Source organism: Panthera leo, chromosome B3 (genome assembly GCF_018350215.1).
Source record: "Panthera leo isolate Ple1 chromosome B3, P.leo_Ple1_pat1.1, whole genome shotgun sequence".
NCBI classification, from domain to species: domain Eukaryota; kingdom Metazoa; phylum Chordata; class Mammalia; order Carnivora; family Felidae; genus Panthera; species Panthera leo.
This window is the reverse complement of record NC_056684.1, coordinates 101,456,764-101,475,554: the sequence shown is the minus strand read 5'-3', so window position 1 is coordinate 101,475,554 and position 18,791 is coordinate 101,456,764. Positions and strand designations below refer to the sequence as shown.

Here is an 18,791-nt window from a genome sequence, read left to right as displayed (position 1 = left end):
TACAGAATGGCAGCTCAATTTTTTTTTTTTAATTTTTTTTAATGTTTATTTTATTATTTTTGAGACAGAGAGAGACAGAGCATGAACGGGGGAGGGGCAGAGAGAGAGGGAGACACAGAATCGGAAGCAGGCTCCAGGCTCTGAGCCATCAGCCCAGAGCCCGACGCGGGGCTCGAACTCACGGACCGCGAGATCGTGACCTGAGCCCAAGTCGGACGCTTAACCGACTGAGCCACCCACGCCAGCTCAATTTTCAAAGTCTTTATTATGCTGTCTGGGACTGTCCCTCACACGAGCCACTCTGGGGTTAATTTAAGTCTTGGCAATGGTTTATGTTGTAGTTCAGTTCTCCTAGGCTTTGCTATGCTTCTGTGGGTGTGTTCTGCGCGTGTGAAGCTTGGGTATGTGCCCTGTGTCAGTTTCAATCTGTCCTCTTCAGGGCTTCGCCTACACCTTTGGGCTCCCAGAGGCCCCCTCTGCCTGTTCTTCTAGCCTGAAAGATGCGGATCTCCAGAGCATTTGCACTGTATACTGTCCTGTAGTTGTGTGTGACTGAGCTTGTCCTTCAGGTGAAATGACAAGAAAAAGGTAGGAAAAAAAAGTCACTGGGAAACCTCCATCACTCTGTGCACAACAAGGGCCCCTTTTCAAATTCCTTGCATCGATTTTCTCTCAGGATTGAGGTGCCTGTGCCCCTGCCCTGCTGAGACAGTGCCAACACATTGGTGTTGCCCTCAGGGCTGGGCGAGGAGAGGGAAAAAGGGTGGGATGGGATGGGGTAATTCCTTCCACATTTTCCTGTTCCACACTCTTCCCTGATCCATCCTGCTCAGGCAATAAAGGAGAAAAAAAAAACAACTAGAAAACTCACTGGCACCATACTGGTCATTCTTCAGGATCTGCCTTCTTGTGGTGTGTAAGGCCTAAAATTAAGGTCTCCTATCATGTGCTGCCGTAACATTCAGGGAAATTGGGAATGACCCAACTGCAAGTTGTTCTCCCTACTCTGCTCGCACAGATAAGGTTCCCTAACCAGACAACCCTCATCATGGGGACCAGACACAGTGCCTGCTCATCCTTGAGTGGTAGGTTCCACTTCCCTGCCAGCCTGGGCACCACACCCTCTTGAGACTACAAAGCCTGCCTCACACAGCCTCTTCACTCTGCTCCCAAGGGCAGCTCCCTGTAGCCCTGCATGACATTTGCTGTCCCCCTCCCCCAGCCTGTGAGTACATGTGACAAAAAACTGCCATCAGTCTCATCTGTCCAGTGTTAAGTTTTATGTGTTTGGCTGTCCCCATATCCCAAGGGCCATCACAAACCCTTCACAAACAGGATGAAGAGGAGGCCATCAACACTTTCCTTCTTCAATCCACTGGCTATTTTGTTATTATTTACTCTTTAGAGTCCTCAGGTAGTTGTTTTTATGTTCTGTCCAGAGCTTTTAGTTGTAATCAGTGAGAAAGAAGAGACTGCAGCTTGGTTACTCTCTCTTGGCTGCCTCTGGAAATCCTTTTATCTCTATAGTCTAACCCAACAACAGAAGGATCTTCTTAAAAGGACACAGAAGTCAAAATGATCCTGCTAAAATGCATAAGAGACTACATCATTCCCCTCCTCAAACTCTCTCTCTCCAATAACACTGTATCTTGACTCAGTAAATGCCAAAGTCCCTATGATTATTTACAAGGCTGTTGGACCCAGGCCTCCAATTTTATCTATGACCTCATCTACAATTCAACCCAGCTCATCCACTCCAGTCATTTGATTGCTTTTTTGTTCCCGGCAACAACATGCATGCTTCTGCCCCCAGGGCCTTTGCAATGTTATTCCCTCTGTGTGGAATGTTCCCCCAGATATTCACATGGCTAATCTCCACAGCTTCAAATCTGTGTTCAGACATGATCTTCCTAGTGAGGACTAGGACTACTACCCTAGTTAAAATCACAAATCCCTCATCCCCTGTATTCCCAATCTCTCTTTTCCTATTTCTCCCCTACCCTAACACTAATCACCTTCTAACATACAATAGTGTTTACAAATTTATTATTCTTATTGCCTGATACGTCCTCCTCCCATTAGAATGTTAGTTCCATGATGGTAGGGATTTTTAGTCTGTTTTGAATCTTGGTGCCCAGGACAGAGCTGATTACATAATGGGCCCTCAGTAACTATTTATTGATGGAGTAAATAGGTGGGAATATATAAGTAATATAAACATACTTTAGCAAAGGTGCTGTTACCGAGAATAACGGACTTAGAAAAAATTCAGGCCAGAAAAGATTATTTTAGTTCTGATCTTCCCTCAGTTTTTAATTAGAATTCTCCTTTACTATTGACCCTGATCAATAGTCAAATGCTTCCCTGGGACAAAACACGTTCTAGTGATCGCAACACAGCTTAGCGTTGATAGGTTCTTGACCTTTTTAGAGGGGTTAGCCAGGCAGAAAAGTTCTGGAAAAACATTCTGGAACTTCACACACACATATCTCCCCACCTCTGTGAATGACCCAAGCCAGAATGGCATTTCTAAACCTCCTTTAACATAGATACCATGTTGTTGTTGTTGTTGTTGTTGTTAAATTATGTTCTATAGACTGAGTTTGAAGTTTCTGTACATAGTCTATATTAATTTTATATCTCCCATAAAATAAAATAAATCATTTTCAACAGTGTCCTTTTCTTGTCAGTACACCCAGTGCAACCTCTCTTGGGTATAATAAAAGAGTAGCTTGGGAAATGTTAATAGAATGAAAGGGAAATAGATATACTATTTATTGGGTGTGATGTCATGTAGCTTAATGTTAATTTTCTCACCTTTTCCTCTAATTCCTCCTATAGATAGAGGAGATGGGAAAAAGGTGGAGGTGGAGGAAGAATCTATTTAAAGTTAAATATAATTGCTCATGGACCAGTAACATCATTTTCTCTCCCATCGTTTGTTGGATGGTACTATGTGTCAAGCTTACCAGTCCTCTCCTCATTGTAAAAAGTATTATGGGGGCAGACCACTGTGAGGATGTAGTTGAATTGTGGAATTTCTAATAATTAATACTTTTATCTTTTCTAATTGATGAGAAAATGTAGGTATTGTATCAAATCAGTTTTTTGAACCTTGTTTTAATGTTATTTACTAACATGCTAACAATTTGTTAAATTTAAACATTAAATACAAACTTTAAAAAATTCTAATAATTCAGTTTAGTACTAACCAAGAAGGATGGCAGCGGGAGCATGTTCTAACAATTTGTTAACTTTAAATGTTAAATACAAACTTTAAAAATTCTTTTTTTTATTAAATTTTTTAAAAAATGTTTATTTACTTTTGAGAGAGAGAGACAGAGCGTGAGCGGGGAAGGACAGAGAGAGAGGGAGACAGAATCTGAAGCAGTCTCCAGGCCCTGAACTGTCAGCACAGAGCCTGCTGCAGGGCTTGAACTCACCAGCCATGAGATCATAACCTGAGCTGAAGTCGGATGCTTAACTGACTGAGCCACCCAGGCACCCCCCAAACTTTAAACATTCTAATAATTTAGCTTAGTACTAATGAAGAAGGATGGCGGTGGGACCATTGTGGAGTTTTCTTTTTCTTTGGTTCTTTCGCTCATTCAGCAAATATTATTTGAGCACTTATTATGGACCAGGAATCATGCTAGCACTATGCTGTAAACACCATGATATCCTGCCCCAGGAAGCTTCTTATATTGAAGGCACCTGTATGAATTCTAGAGTTCAAACTTTACTTCTTCCAAACCACTTTTCTCACCACATTGAAAAATAAGCTTGCTCCAATCAGTTCAACTCCTACAGAAACTTCTTAAAATGTCTTAGGCAGTGGTTCATAACACCATGTCGACAACAATCATTATTCAATTATATTTCAATAAATAAACACGATTGAGACAAGGAATGTATTCACCAATCCTAGATTGGGGAGAGGGGGTTGGGGAGGGGTTCTGGAGAGGATGGAAGGAAAGGCAGGCATGCCTAGATTTGAGGGAGTTCAAATTTGGTCAACACACATATTTGCCATTGAAATGATTGTAATCACGTCACCAAGAAATTGTTCTCAGAGTTTGAGGAAAGTTAAAGGGGAGCAAGGAACGGGCTTAAATGTGAAGAATGCCTTTTATCACAGTGGCCCACTCCCGGTGAGACAGAACCTCCCTTCCCAGGAGCAGGAGCTGGAGCAGGCGGGCGCTCGCGTTCCGGCTAATTTTGAGCCGCGCCTCCCGCCGTCCGCCGTCACGTGCCGGCCCGCCCCGGTCGCGTTGATGGGTGGGGGAGACTGCCAGGCGACGGGGCAGGAAGGGAGGAGGTCGTCGTGCCATTCTTAAAGGGGCCCCAGGGAAGGCGAGAGGCTGCTGACGGCCGGAAGGAAAATGGTGAGTTGCCGCCGGGGAGGGCGGGGGCCGGAGGGCCGGGCCAGCCAGCCCGGCTCTCCTGTTTGCCGGAGCCAGGCTCTGCGGGCAGCGCCTGGGGTGGGTCGGCGGCCGCTTCCGCCCCGGCTGCTGGCGCGTGCCCACAGCCAGAGACTTGGCCTCTGCCCGCAGCCTCTTCCACCCGGCCTGAAGGCAGCATCCTCCGGCCGGGCCTGGGGTCGACCCGCCCAGCGGATCCTGGGACTGGGGTGCGGCCAGTAGTAGGGTTGGGTCACCCTCGCCTGGGTCCTTCTGGATGGAGAGTGCCAGCTCCTGAACTGCAGGGTCGAAGGGGGCTGGAGGTCTGGCTCAGCGAAGGGCTCCCCTAAACGCCGATTTCTTGCCAGGGCCCGGGCCAGGCCTGAGGGGCAGACCGGCGCTGAGCACCTTCCGCCTGGCGGCCTTTTCAGGGAGGTTTCGGAAATTCAGATTCCATTCTCTCGGCCTCGCCTTAGCTTCTGTCTCCTCCTTCCTTGGCCTGCCGCTCGGGATTTCTCCGTATCCTTGCTTTCCATGAGTCAGGGCAGCTGGAAACCTTTGACCCAAGGCTTTGATGCTTTAGCCTTAAAGTATCTGTCAAATGCTTTAGTTTTGTTTGTTCTGGGGCCTTTAGCTTCCGTCCTCGAATGGGTTGAACCCCATGCTTGAAAATAAAGTGGAGAATTAAATCAATTGCCTAACAAGGATTTTTCTGGATCTTTCTATCGGGTGTTTAAATATGCTCAAATATGCTCGTTTCTTTAATTAGAAACCTAACACAGCTCCCCACTGCCCTATCTCTGACCTGTCACTCATTTCTCAACCCATCTCCCAGATCTTGTCATGGTCACCAAATCCAAGGGACTCTTCAATTCTCATCCTAACCGACCTTTCATCTGCATTCTGGACAGTTTACTCTCCCCTTTTTGAAGCTTTAGCTTTCCCCAGACTTTCCCCTTGACTTCTTGTTTTTCTCTTAACTTTTACTGTTGGTCCATATGTGTCCCATGCAGACTTTTCTTCCCTGGACATCACATGGAGGTGTTCTAGGCTCCAGTCTAATGCTTGGTTTTCCATTCTGTTTTTTTTTTTTTTTTTTTTTTTTTTTTCCTTTATCCATCTTTTCTTACATTCATAGTTTCAATTACCTCCTGCCTATAAGCAGATGACTTGTGAATTTGTATCACATTTGCTTCTGAGATCCAGTTCAGATCTATATTGCCCACTATTTAGTTACTTTCTAGGAAGCTTTTCCCCACTTGGGTGCTTCAAAGCCACCTCAGTTTGTCCAGAGTAGAACTCATTCTCTTTCGTTGCAAACCTGATTTTTCCTCAGTGTTCCTCAACTCAGTGAAAGGTATAATTTAGTCTGTTACACAAGTGAGAAGTTTGGAGTTATCTCGGTAACTCTTTTTCCTAAGTCACCCCTCCAATATCCAGTCTGGCATTAGCTCCTTTGTAGTGGTTAAGAGAGTGTCTAAGAGATCAGGCTTCACTAGTTGTGTTAACTTTGGGGAAGGAACTTAACCTCTCCAAACCTTAGTTTCGTGCAAAATGAGAATAATAAAACAAACTCATTCTAAGGGATTATTTTGAGCATGAGGGGAAGTGCATGTAAAGGGCATAGCACCATGTTTCTCTCACAGTGTTTAGTAATGTGTTAACTGTTCTTAGCAGTATTTCCCTACTTCTCTTGTTCCTCATCAATCTAAGCTACTTTTCATCTCTCACTTGGACTAGTCTTGCCAAGTAACTAGTCTTGCTCTCTTCATCTTGGCACTCTGTTTCCTGCATGCAAATCTGATCATGTTTCCCATCACCTCTCTGCTTAAAACTCCTTAGTGACTTCCCTTTGCTCATAGGATAAAGACCAAAATATGACCCACGAGGCCCTATGTGGTCCAGTCCCTATCAACCTCTTCTTATACCATGTTCCTGCTCATTCTCTGTCCTAGAGTCATACTGGCATTTCATTATCTTACATGTACCATGATCACTTTAATCAAAGAGTTTCTGCATAGGCAGTTTTGGTCCTTCAGATACCTTTTTCAGGCAAATCTTTTGTGACCATAGTGTTCTTCCCTGGTCCTAAGTTCTCATAGCAGCTTGTGTCTCTCTTGTCTAGTTCTTACTACAGTTACAAACAAATACACATTTTCTTACCTGATCCTCTTTCTTTTTTTTTTTTAATTTTTTTTTAACGTTTATTTATTTTTGAGACAGAGAGACAGAGCATGAACGGGGGAGGGTCAGAGAGAGAGGGAGACACAGAATTGGAAACAAGCTCCAGGCTCTGAGCTGTCAGCACAGAGCCTGACGCGGGGCTCAAACTCACGGACCGCGAGATCATGACCTGAGCTGAAGTCGGACCCTTAACCAACTGAGCCACCCAGGCGCCCCTTACCTGATCCTTTTGGATGTAGGTCTGTCTTCTACTAGACTGTAATAGAAGCTCCCTCAGGGCAAGCCCATATTATTTATTTATTTATTTTATATGATTGTATTCCTAGCACTTACCGTGGTGCTTACACTCACTAAATGTTTCTTACTTGGAGAAACCAATAAGTGAACAATCGAGCTCAACACTCCACTTAACTGTATATTGATATTTACCCACATAGAGTTGTTTGCAGGGTGTTATACTTACTCTTAAATGCTTCTGCTAACTGTAAGCAATTAGAATTGACTGAGCCTGCGTCCCTTTTCTTGTAGGAAGGAATTTTTGGCCTTATTATGGTATTGGGAGGGGTGAAAATGCCAAAACAAGCTCTGTAAATCAAACCACAGCATGATTTTCATTTGGTTTCTGATCCTCAGAATGTCAGGATTGCACAAGCAGCTCTGAGTGTCAGAGCTGGAAGGTAAGACTTTTGTGATAAGTTGTGGTCTTTGCCTAAACAAGAATCTAAAATATTTGTTAGTTTTGCTAATGGGTTCTACCCTTGGTTGAAGAGAGAATGGAAATTCTAACTTTTTGACTTCTATATTTTTCTTGAAAATAGACTATGGTTGAATACTACCTTCAGGAAGCTCCTTATGACTTAACATCTCTTTTTCTAAGGAGAACTAATAGGATGCATGCACTTGACTCCTTATTTATTGGATAGGACCTTATTTATTGGACAATACCTATTGACAGGATGTCTTTTCTAATTGTAAATAGCATATCCTGTGGTCTGTCATACCTTACATATTACCAGTGTTCTGAATTAAAGGACAATTTAAAATAATAGCTATTTCTGATTTAACTTATGCCCTCATTTACCCAACCTGGGGTCAAAAAAGTAGGCTTTTATTAAATTTGTATTTTAACTTAAAATTGGAAGCCTTCAACTTTTTGGGTTATAATGAGACATGTATTTAGCATTGGTCTCTGAAATGTTCTAATTTTCTTGAAGGAGAGGGAAACATGTTTGAAAAGATCAAAGAATGTGGACCTTCTTTTGGTACCTGACTCAATCAGACCTGTTGCGGGGGGGAAAAACAATGTGGGGAATTTGAATTCTATTTGATTATTTGAGACTGGAATTATGGTTAGGTTTTTTAAGGTGAGATATTGTTATTATCCTTGTATTCTTAATGGCACATACTGTCATTTTAATGATACGTACTAAAATATATACAGTTGAAATGACTTTGGGCCTTTGCCGTGTGACTTCCATGGGGGGCAGTATGGAGGGTTTTGATGCAATAAGATCAACTATGTGTTGATAATGTTTGAAACTGATATAGTGCATAGGGTTCCACTATACTATTCTCTCTCTATGTGTTCAAAGTTTTACACATTAAGAAAGGGAAAAAAAAGATTTCTGTCCTCATGCTTTCAATCAGTAAAATACATTTGCATTACTAAAAGAAGAGTGCTTTAGGTCATTTCCTTGCCAGATTTCTGGAGAAGAATCTCTAACATTTTTTCATAATTGTAAAAGGTTCTTTTAGTATAGTTTATATTTGTTTCATCTAGTTTTGCTCTCATAATTCTTTTTTTTAAGAATTCATAATTCTCTACACCCAATGTGGGGTTCAGACTCAAGACCCTGAGACGAGCTGCATGCTCTGCAGACTGAGCCAGTCAGGTGTCCCGCTTTCGTAATTCTTAATAACTTCTTTTTTTAATCCCCACAGTAATTTAGTTAAGATATAAAATGGTATTGGTATTTACTTTTGTGACTTACTTTTCTTACTTTTGTTTATTTGTATTTTTTCACAGTTGCGAGACACAAAAATGAACCAAGGTCTTATTAATTCTAAGTACAATAAAGATGATTTTTCCTGTTCTTCTTGCATAGTGCAAAAATGTATTTTCTAACAGCAGTGATCCTTGACTTTTCCTGTATTCTTCCCTTCTCTGGCTCTGATGAAATTGCACATTATTATATCTAGTTCTTTGAGATATTTATTAGCCAAAGAGAAAGTTATGGCATAGCCTACACATTAGATGAGCAAATGTGTATGATTAATGTAGATAAAGGTTGGTAGATTTAAAAGCTCTAAGTGTTCAGGTGTTTCATGTTCATTTAATTGTGACATGTAGCTGTCAGTATGTTTTTAAAGGTATTAAGCTTTATAACTTTCACATGTACATGTATTGAAGTCATGGCATTTTATACATTTTTTTTTTTTTTTTCTTTTCTAGAGTGAGTCTTTGGTGGTTTGTGATGTTGCTGAAGATTTAGTGGAAAAGCTGAGAAAATTTCGTTTTCGCAAAGAAACGAACAATGCTGCCATCATAAGTAAGCTAAAAGTGATTGCCTCAGTTACATGGTCTCTGTTGATTTTTATCTTATAGCTACATTGAATAAACTGAGACTTCAGGAGATAATATGCCTCCTCCTGTTTTATTTTATTTATTTATTTATTTATTTTTAACGTGTATTTATTTTTGAGACAGAGAGACAGAGCATGAACGGGGGAGGGTCAGAGAGAGGGAGACACAGAATCCGAAACAGGCTCCAGGCTCTGAGCGGTCAGCACAGAGCCCGACGCAGGGCTCGAACTCACGGACCGCGAGATCATGACCTGAGCCGAAGTCGGCCGCTTAACCGACTGAGCCACCCAGGCGCCCCGCCTCCTGTTTTAATCCTCCCCCTTGCTTTTAGATCACTTTAGAAAATAAGTAATATTTGTTATCATAGAACAGAGGTGGAGTGTCCTGCCTCCCTCCTCAGCTGCCTACACAGCTCTGGAGAAGATGATCTTAGTCACCTGGTCATGGTAGTGACCCACCCAGCTGCATCCTTTAACTTCTCAGGAGACTAAAAATTTCCTGGTCATTCAATCTCAGCCAGAAACCTTTGCTTGCACCTAAAATGGTAAAATGTTCAGCATTGTCTTCAAAGTGATTTGGGGCCTCATTTCAATTCTAGACTTGAACCCCAGTTTCATGGAGAGTACTTTTAAGTGTCACCAACTTCTGACCATGGAAAGAATGATTTGCATATAGCCTCTTCTACTGTGAGCTGTAGCTGATGTTATGCAGATTTCTTTTATATTCTTAAGTAATATTTAAGATGTGGGTGATGATTTAGGAGGATGAAGGAAGGGCGGGGGGTAACATTGTAGAACTCTATAACTATGCTTAACAGAGAGGCATCCAGCAGATGTGAATTAACGAGGCAGTGACAACTTGTCACGAATGTTGGTTCTATTACAAATAAATACTACAACGTAGGCATACAGTTCTTAAAAGTGAACATTCATGTCAGTGCCATTTTGCTGCAAAAGATAAAGCTATTTCAGATCTTACTGTATCTTACAGAATTTACTATGAAGTTATTACAAACCAAAACTGGCCAACATTTCAGAGTAATGGAAAAGTATAAAGGCATAGATTATCCAAACATTTTTCAATTTGGCTTCAGGTTATGTTACATATATGTGCATATAGATATCACTGCTGTTTGGTAATTCTTCATGTCAGAATAATCATACTGCACTGTGAAATCTGGACTCTGGAGAAGCTGGAAATCTAGTGGTGGTTCTATCCTAACCCCTGGTCCGCTTTTCCTTTGCAGTTCTGACCGTGCTACATAGACCACGCTCCTTTATAGTCACCCTTTCAGACCTTTTTTTATTATCAAGGAAGTTGCATTTGAGTTACAAAATTCTTCAGATACACAGGAAATGTAAGGAGTTGATGTAAAATTCTAAATAAGCAAATTAGGTGATGAGAATTGTGGGTAAAAGCCTTTAAATGCTGACTGCTTGAAAAGCACAGCTAGCTAATTAGACCATAAACTAAACTGCAAATGAGTTTTATGTTTGTGTTTCTTAATGTTTTAATTTTAGATGCCATAAAAAGGACTGAGACTCTGTGAGTTGGGTAGATCAAGGTCACATTAGAATCACAGTTTACTTATACTGTATTTTTATTTTAGTGAAGATTGATAAGGATAAACGCCTGGTGGTACTGGATGAAGAGCTCGAGGTTTGTTTAATCAGCTAAGTACAGTTTTATAGTTAAGCAATTGCTGAAAGATGCGGTGTTAGTTATGTGTCCTTTTAAAATGAGTCTAAATACATGCTCATTATGCATGAAAAGCATGTGCTAATTATTATGTAGCACATTGTCTTGCTAATTTAATCACATTCTTTAAAACATTAATGAAACCAATGTAGTAAGTGGTCGAAGATAGGGCTACACGTCCAGTAAAAACTCAGTTAACTTTATAACTTCTAACTTGTTCAGCCAGTAATTAAAATCTAAAATGCTATAACCTAAGCGTTTAGTTTGTCAAATTAAGTAACTAATTTAGACTGAAAAAAAATTAACTTTTTTCTCTTTCCAAATCAGACGCTCCTTTGAGGAGTGGCCTATTATCTTATTCAGAATTTCTTGACAGCTGAAACATGAACACGGCTATTTAGATAATAAGTGGAACTAAACTGAGTGGGCTGGTGTGGGCTTTCATTGGCTTGAGGGTTTAGGAATCTCAGCTTATATACAACGTAGTAACCTAAAATTTTATGTTGTGGGATGTGGTTATGAAGTTATATCTGTTAATAGAATGGGTACTTGGTATAAGGTACTTGGTATATACTTAATGTATTCTGGGTAAGAAAATGTTTAAAAAGTTTTTTTCTTTATGGTGCTAGGGCATTTCACCGGATGAACTTAAAGATGAACTGCCTGAACGACAACCTCGATATCCTTTTCTTGGTGCTTTAAAAAGATTTGTTTCCTTTAGTGGTCAGAATTTTATTTACGAAGTTGGTTTGTTCAATTTTTAAAAGACCTATATTTTACAAAATTTTCTCCTACACCATGATTACAATCAAAATATGTATGCACGGGGGCACCTAGGTGGCTCAGTCGGTTAAGTGTCCGACTTCAGCTCAGGTCATGATAGCAGGGTTCGTGAGTTTGAGCCGTGCATCAGGCTGTCTGCTGTCAGCCCAGAACCCACTTTGGATCCTCTGTCCCCCACTCTCTCTACCCCTCCCCCACTTATGTTTTCTCTCTCTCTCTCTCTCTCTCTCTCTCTCTGTGTGTCTCTCTAAAAAAAAATGTATGCACATATTGGACTAAGAAAAATGGGAAGTTGATGTACTAGTGGGATGAATTATTTCCTTTTTTAAAAATTCCTTCTATTATGTGGTTACAATAAAAATTTAGAAAGAAAACCTCCATACTAAATCTACACTTTTAATATATTTTTGAGAGATAATATGATTTAATAACTTAACTTTGGGGCTCGTGTATACTTTTTTGGAAAGATAATGATAATAAAGGTATGGCCCAAATGGATAAGAGAGAAATTTACCACTCACTAGCTCCCCAGGTGTATATTTCTTTCAGAACTTTGTCGGTAGATACTTGTCTCAAATAGAGCAATAATTTTAGTTTCTTTAACTTGAGAAAAACCTTCATTGTGTATAGTTATAAATACCAACATGATGATGGAAGAGTTTCATATCCTCTGTGCTTTATTTTCTCCAGTCCTGTTGGTGAGTGAATTCCTTTATATAGTATATTTCGTCCTGATATAATTAAACCATTTTTATATAAGACAAATTTTATGCTTGTTTTAAAGATGTAAAGTGTTGACTTAACCTAAATAGAGGTATGTGTGCATGTGCACATGAATTCATCCTTAGAAAGAAGTTGTTTTCTTAGGATACATTTCTAGAAGTGTAATTCATCAGTCAAATCATACATACATTTAAGGAATATGAAACGTAGGGACATTTTAAAATACCAGCATACATTTTCTGTTTTAGTTTTGTGTGTGAGTACATGAACTTCATGTATAATCATGATATATATTTGTGTTTATGTGTAAAATAGTAGTTACTGATGATAACGCCTATAATCTTGAGAATAGTTTCAGAGTAGCTTACATTAGATATTAAAGTGGCTTATTGTTATTCAGGGTATATCCATTATCACCAGAATTCCCAGTACTGTCACCATTATGCCCACAACTCTGAACTCTAAACTTTACTTTAGCACTTAAAATAGTAACTTTTGTCCAGGGTGCATCTCCCCACACTGATCCATCACCATCCCCAAACCTATATATGTTAGGCATCCATAAAATTGACCTTGATATTTAATGTCAAAATTAAAATAGTGCTGAAAAGTTCTTAAGTATTTACGAGGTTGTAAAAGATCTACAGAGATGTAGCCTCATTTATTTTTGTTGACCTGCAGCCTTGTTTGTCGTTTAGCTATGGCTTTGTGCAGGCAATATGCAATGTAAGACTCTCGAAATACACCCATACACACTGAGACTGAAGTTTTTTGTAAACTCAATAGCATAAGAATATCCTAAATGTGTCATTTTTTGAAAGTAAAAAGTGAAAACTCATCACTTTTTAAATTTCTAAGTCTCATGTCTATACTAATCTCTTTTCCAGGATGTAAGCCTGAACAACAGATGATGTATGCTGGGAGTAAGAATAAGTTAGTCCAAACAGCTGAACTAACCAAGGTGGTATTTGTATTTTACTTGCTTATTGAGATACTATTTTTCCCTTAGAGCAATAGCTAAAGTAATCTGAAGAGTTAAGTATTTTTTATGCAGGTGAAAGTTATTTAGAACACAGCAGTGAACTTAGAGAGTTTTATTGTTTGAAAAAAGAATGATACAAGTCATTAATCAAAGTGTGTTTTTTGAATGGAAATTACAAGTTAATTAGAAGAAATCACATTCAAAATATAGGCAGCTTTAGAAAAGCCACTGCAACTATTCAATCTATTGAGAGTTTTTTTTATCTTCTGTAATGTAGTTTCTAGTAGATAAAAGTAAGTATTGAAGTTTCTCATAGCCCTTTACCATAGCCTAAATGAAACAAATTCCACATTATGCAGTTAACTATCTTGTTCCCAAGTCTAAAGTTAAATTGTTAAGAATACTTACTAGCTTTATTAAACTAGAACATTCTGTTTTATATGAGACACTGTCCTTATGCCTCCACTGTCCCCATTGTTTTATGGCATTTTTTGAAGTTTAATGGTAAGAGAGATACCTGTTCTCAAACTTTATTTAACTTCCACGTATTAGTTTGAGTTGTAAAAGTGTGTACTTTTAAGGTTTTGAAATGGACCATTACATCACTGAAATAATATTAAATAACATTTCCTTTCAGGTTTTATTTTAAGAACAGCATCAGTGTTTTCTCCTTAGGTGTTTAATCATCAATCCAGGAGATGTCTTTCATTCCCCCCTGCTTTTACCTTTAGCCCATGTGATTGTCATTGACAGCCCCAATTTATAGACCCTACTTTTTCTCATTTGTACCATAGGAACACCCTGGAGTTGATCTAAGGGGTGGGTGATTAGGAAGGACAGCCTCATTCCTGTTCTAATCTCACACACACCATAAAGTGCTGGAATTAAGGCATTACAATTTATAAGTGACTTTTACAAATAATCACATTGAATCCTCACCACGACACTGTGAGGTTGATGGTGACATTCCTGTTCTGTAGGTGGGAAAATTGAGTTTCAGAAGGACTGAGTTTCAGAAGACTGGCCCAAGGTTGCGTAATAGTAAATTATGCATATATATATACTTAAAATAGTAAATGACAGAGCTAGGATTCAAACCCACATCTGGCCTCAATCCCATCCTTTCTACTCTATTACATTGTTTCTTTATAGCCATTATACTTCCCCAGCCTGTGTGTGTACAGAGATTTGTGGCTGTGGGCCTGTAGTCCGTCCTTATCAAAACATTCTACAGCTTGTATTTCCTCCAACTATGGAAGACCAGTGTATGTTCTTCCGGTTCCTAACTAATTGATTGATTTTAGTTGTGTATACTTGGGGTATCTCTTCTAGTGGGTAAGATGTACAGAACTGTTCTTTTAGAATATTTGTAGATTTGTGCTTTTAAGAGAGTTTTGGTTTTATGCCATCTTGATTGCTAAACTTTGGTAACTTAGTACTTAGCATTTTAAAAAAGTAAAGGTTGGGGCACCTGGCTGGCTCAGTTGGTAGAGCGTGTGACTCTTGATCTCACGGGTGTTAAGTTCGAGCCCCGTGTTGAGTGTAGATTACTTTAAAAAATAAAAAATAAAAATAAAGGTATATCTAATTTACATAGATAAGTCATGACCAACATGAATGAAAGGAAGGAGAATTTGATATTCAACACTCACATATATATATATATATATATATATATATATATATTTTTGAGAGTGTTAAAGTATGACGTAAGGTTTTTTTCTTAAGGTATTTGAAATAAGAAACACCGAAGACCTAACTGAAGAATGGTTACGTGAGAAACTTGGATTTTTCCACTAATGTGAACTTCTGTGTTTCTAAAGTATTTATGTATTAACCTGACCATACTGGAACCAGACATAAATACTTATGCCTAAAAATGCACTGTTACTTACAGTTTGTTTCCTGCAGTAAAGAAAAATTCTTCGTTTGTTCAAAGTTTGAACAAAGGGGAAATCATCTTCATAGTAATGAAACTTTGTAAAGTGTTTCCTTATATTTGTAATTGTTAGGTGGACTACTTCTCTCCAGGGACTTTTTGCACTCTTGTGACTAATTTCTATAACTTATGGTTCAGAATTTGTTACTATTTACAGACACTATTGGAAAGTGGGTATTAGATTGTGATAGACAACAGTTGCCTCCTTTTGACAAATACTGGATATTAGCAGTTTATATATGAAAATAGCGTATTATCACTTGTCAAATCTTTGAAATTAATTTGGGGTAAAAGACTTGAAGGACCCAATTTTGAGCCATGAAAAGTAATTTACTGTAGTATAATCTACATTACAAGTACATTTTTCATCAGTTCATGCCTTCTCTGGTTTCCTGTATCTTTTTAATCAAGTCCAGAAACTTTGTTCATCAGCCATTCATTCTTAAGGTCTGGGAGTTAGATGTTATAATAGTTATGACTATTAGGTTTTCTTCTTAATAGAAAATAGCATCTTAGTCTTGGAAATTGATAGGTTGGAACTAATCAAGGGCTTCATTCCTGGTTGTGTCATAGCTAGATAGTTTTGGATCTAGGTTGATAACACTTTAATTATAAAGCACCTCTCAGTGTTGTCCTGTGAACACTAGTTACTTTAAGTGTGTTAATACTGTGCCTTTGATTTGTTAGCTTTAAAGTTAGTTTAAGACTTTTACACTGCCAGTATTCCAGATTTGGTGAAATTAATACTTTTGTAAAGGGTCCAAGTAAAACAATTTTCTAAATGTGTTTATCTGAAATTTGTAATAAAATCAACTTCATATTTTTAAAATTCCAACTATCTGCTTGCATTGGTGAATATATGGCAGTTGAGAGTTGTAACTTTGGGTATATTTATGATTAGTTTCGTGCCATAGGAAAAATTATTTATCTTAAAACCTTGGCCAGAGTTAATAACATTAACACATCAATAGAAATTGCATCTTCTATCCTAAATGTCAGAAGATATTCTAAACTGTACGTCAGTCTTGTTGGCATCTTTGGCATGAAGCAAGGATTCTAATATGTAGTGTATTTTAACAACATGTAAGTAAGTGTTGAACTTAATTTGACAAACAGCGTTGAGACTCTAAAGACTAATAAAATTTGGTGAGCAGATTCTTATATTAAGAATGTCTTAGTCATTTCAAAACTAGAAAGGCATTTTTTTTTATGTTGGCATATTTTCCATTCATCCATTCTTTGCATTTTCTTTTTGAGGTTTCTGTGCCAACTTTAATAAAGAGGTGAAGATAGTTGGAATTTCCACAATATTGAATCTTCTGTTGCCAGTGCGGTTTGGCTTCACTAATCTAAAAAACAGGAAGCAGTAGGAAGTTAGTTGGAGATGAGGAAGTGCTAGAGTGGGCATTTGTTTTGGTTATCGAATGGGAAAGATTCTCTATTCCAATTTCTGGAGAGAGAGAGCGAGAGAGAGAGAGAAAGAGAAGGAGAGAGAACTTTACCCAGGAAGTTTATGAATTCTTTAAACAGCTATTTTGATATTGGAGAATAATGCTTCTAATTCTGTAGAAATGCAGATATAACCCAAGTGAATGGAGAGTGTTTTTAATGTTTTTAAATGAAGGAAATGAGATTTCGTGTCACCTGGTTTGCAGCAATAAGAGAAACTAGTGCTGCAAGAATGTATTTTTTAATGAGGTTCCTTTTTTGTCTTGCGTGTTTTTGGTTTTTTTAAACTGAAAGTCCTCACTGACCTCCATAAACAGAACTGAGTTCCCCTGTTCTCTAACAGGGGCAAAGAGCTATGATAAATCATGCTTTTTTGACCTTGGTTGATGCCTTGTCTATAACATGTATTTTACAAGACAGTAAATAAGACTGGGGAAGCAGTAGAATGTGTTTTTACTCCCTCTGTCCTCTAGGGAGACTTCTAAATTGTATGCTCCAGAGTGTTCTCAGACTTTTATATAAATTTCCTTCCCATCTAATCAAATTTTTGCATTGTTCTTTTCAAGTATATTTCTATTTGCTCTCTTTTTCTGCCTTCTCTCAAAAAGTAACTCCAGATTTGACAATTGCAGTTTTTACATTCCATAGCTTTCTGGTGCAGCTATTCTCATTCATATCTTAATCTTTCCCTGTTGGCATCAGCTTTTTTTCCTGGGAGCCTCCTTCATGGTCTTCTAAGTCAGCATTAGTTTTGAAATTGTTGGCCTTGCATAATAAGTTCTGCATAGCATCTAATGTAATGATAGAGCCAGCTAGTAATTCTAGCATGTGTTTAGTATGGTTTTTGTGGCAGCATAACTGACAGATGAAGAAAACTGTTCTCAGGTTACTATGCTGAAATTCCAAAATGTCATTTTGAGTAGTATTCACTTCATTCTGGTATTGAAGCAATCATGTTAGGAGAAAGGTTGTTAGACTGTTTTTGTTTAATTGACTTCTAAAATAAATGTTCAAATTGTCTGTTTCTAAAAAGTTTACCAAATGCCTAGTGCAGTTAAACATACTCTTGTTTAAGAGGGTGTTGCTAAATTTTTTATTATCATTACTAAATAATCTTTGTAGCAAAATGTCTGTCAGCACTTTTCTGTCCCCTTTTATCTCCTATTTTCAGGAGTCACATGTAGCCATAAACTGTATCTTGGTCCGACACTTTAACTAAAAATTTCCAGTTAGAGGAGTTTATTGCCAAATTAAATTTGGCTGTCTTTATTCCCCACGTATATAGATAGTAAGGAAGGTATACTTAAAAAAATGTTTGGACTCCTTTAAAACCTGAGCAATGTCATTAATCCATAATGTGGACTAGTGATGAATAGATATTTTCATAAGAGTTTAAATGCTGATATTTGGTGGAAGTAGAGAGTAACTTGTATTCTATCAATTCAAATATTCTTAGTACGGTTGCTTTCCCTGTTTGTTCAATAGACTGATAATACTGGAATCTACAGAATTTGAGCCTTTACAACTTATGTGAAGAAGTGTCTCAAACATTTCTGGACAAATCTCATTTTGTATTTCTGGAAGAATGTAAATCTTATAGGCCACTTAACATCAATGGTCCCAAGTTGAATATTCTTGAGAAATTTGTTTCTTGTTATGCCATTTGACATTTCAAATCCGTGACCATGTTCCTGTTAATATTCAAAACAACTATGTTAAGGTTGTGATAGAAACTGTGTTTTCTTGCTTTTTGGAATATAGTTCATACACGTATATTACTTGAATATTGTTTGAGATCACTAACTTGCCAGGGCAGTTCCCACTGATCTAGATGGTCCAATATAATCTCATTCAGGAGGCTTGAAACATTAATGGTTTAGTCTTGTGAACTTTAACAGTTCCCTGTCATCATTTAACAAAATCAACAACTGGCACAACTTCTTAAGCTGTGATTTCAGTCTCTGCTAGTTCATATTGCATGTTTATTTTGGACAGTCTTCTGTTAAGCATGGTGCTTGTACTGGTTTAAATAAAATGTTAACATGAAAA

General features: G+C 38.3%; 1 protein-coding gene across 3 annotated transcripts; it reads left to right on the top strand.

Moving 5' to 3' along the window:
- Positions 1 to 4,303: 4,303 nt before the first annotated feature.
- On the top strand, positions 4,304 to 18,791 carry GMFB (glia maturation factor beta). Of its 3 annotated transcripts, none has more exons than XM_042943279.1 (7): positions 4,304 to 4,385; positions 9,037 to 9,133; positions 10,778 to 10,827; positions 11,496 to 11,545; positions 12,265 to 12,347; positions 13,260 to 13,333; positions 15,083 to 18,791. In XM_042943279.1, the coding sequence occupies exons 1-7, from the start codon at positions 4,383 to 4,385 to the stop codon at positions 15,152 to 15,154; spliced, it is 429 nt and encodes a 142-aa protein (XP_042799213.1). In that variant the 5' UTR covers positions 4,304 to 4,382; the 3' UTR covers positions 15,155 to 18,791. The 3 variants fall into 3 exon arrangements, with proteins under 3 accessions (XP_042799213.1, XP_042799214.1, XP_042799212.1); XM_042943280.1 differs by having other exon boundaries at positions 12,262 to 12,347; positions 18,228 to 18,791; XM_042943278.1 differs by having other exon boundaries at positions 12,262 to 12,347.

Coding starts and splice junctions, on each gene's coding strand:
- GMFB (XM_042943278.1), top strand. Junction 9,134..10,777: donor GAACAATGCTGCCATCATAA/GTAAGCTAAAAG, acceptor TTTTTATTTTAG/TGAAGATTGATAAGGATAAA. Junction 12,348..13,259: donor TATTTTCTCCAGTCCTGTTG/GTGAGTGAATTC, acceptor TCTCTTTTCCAG/GATGTAAGCCTGAACAACAG.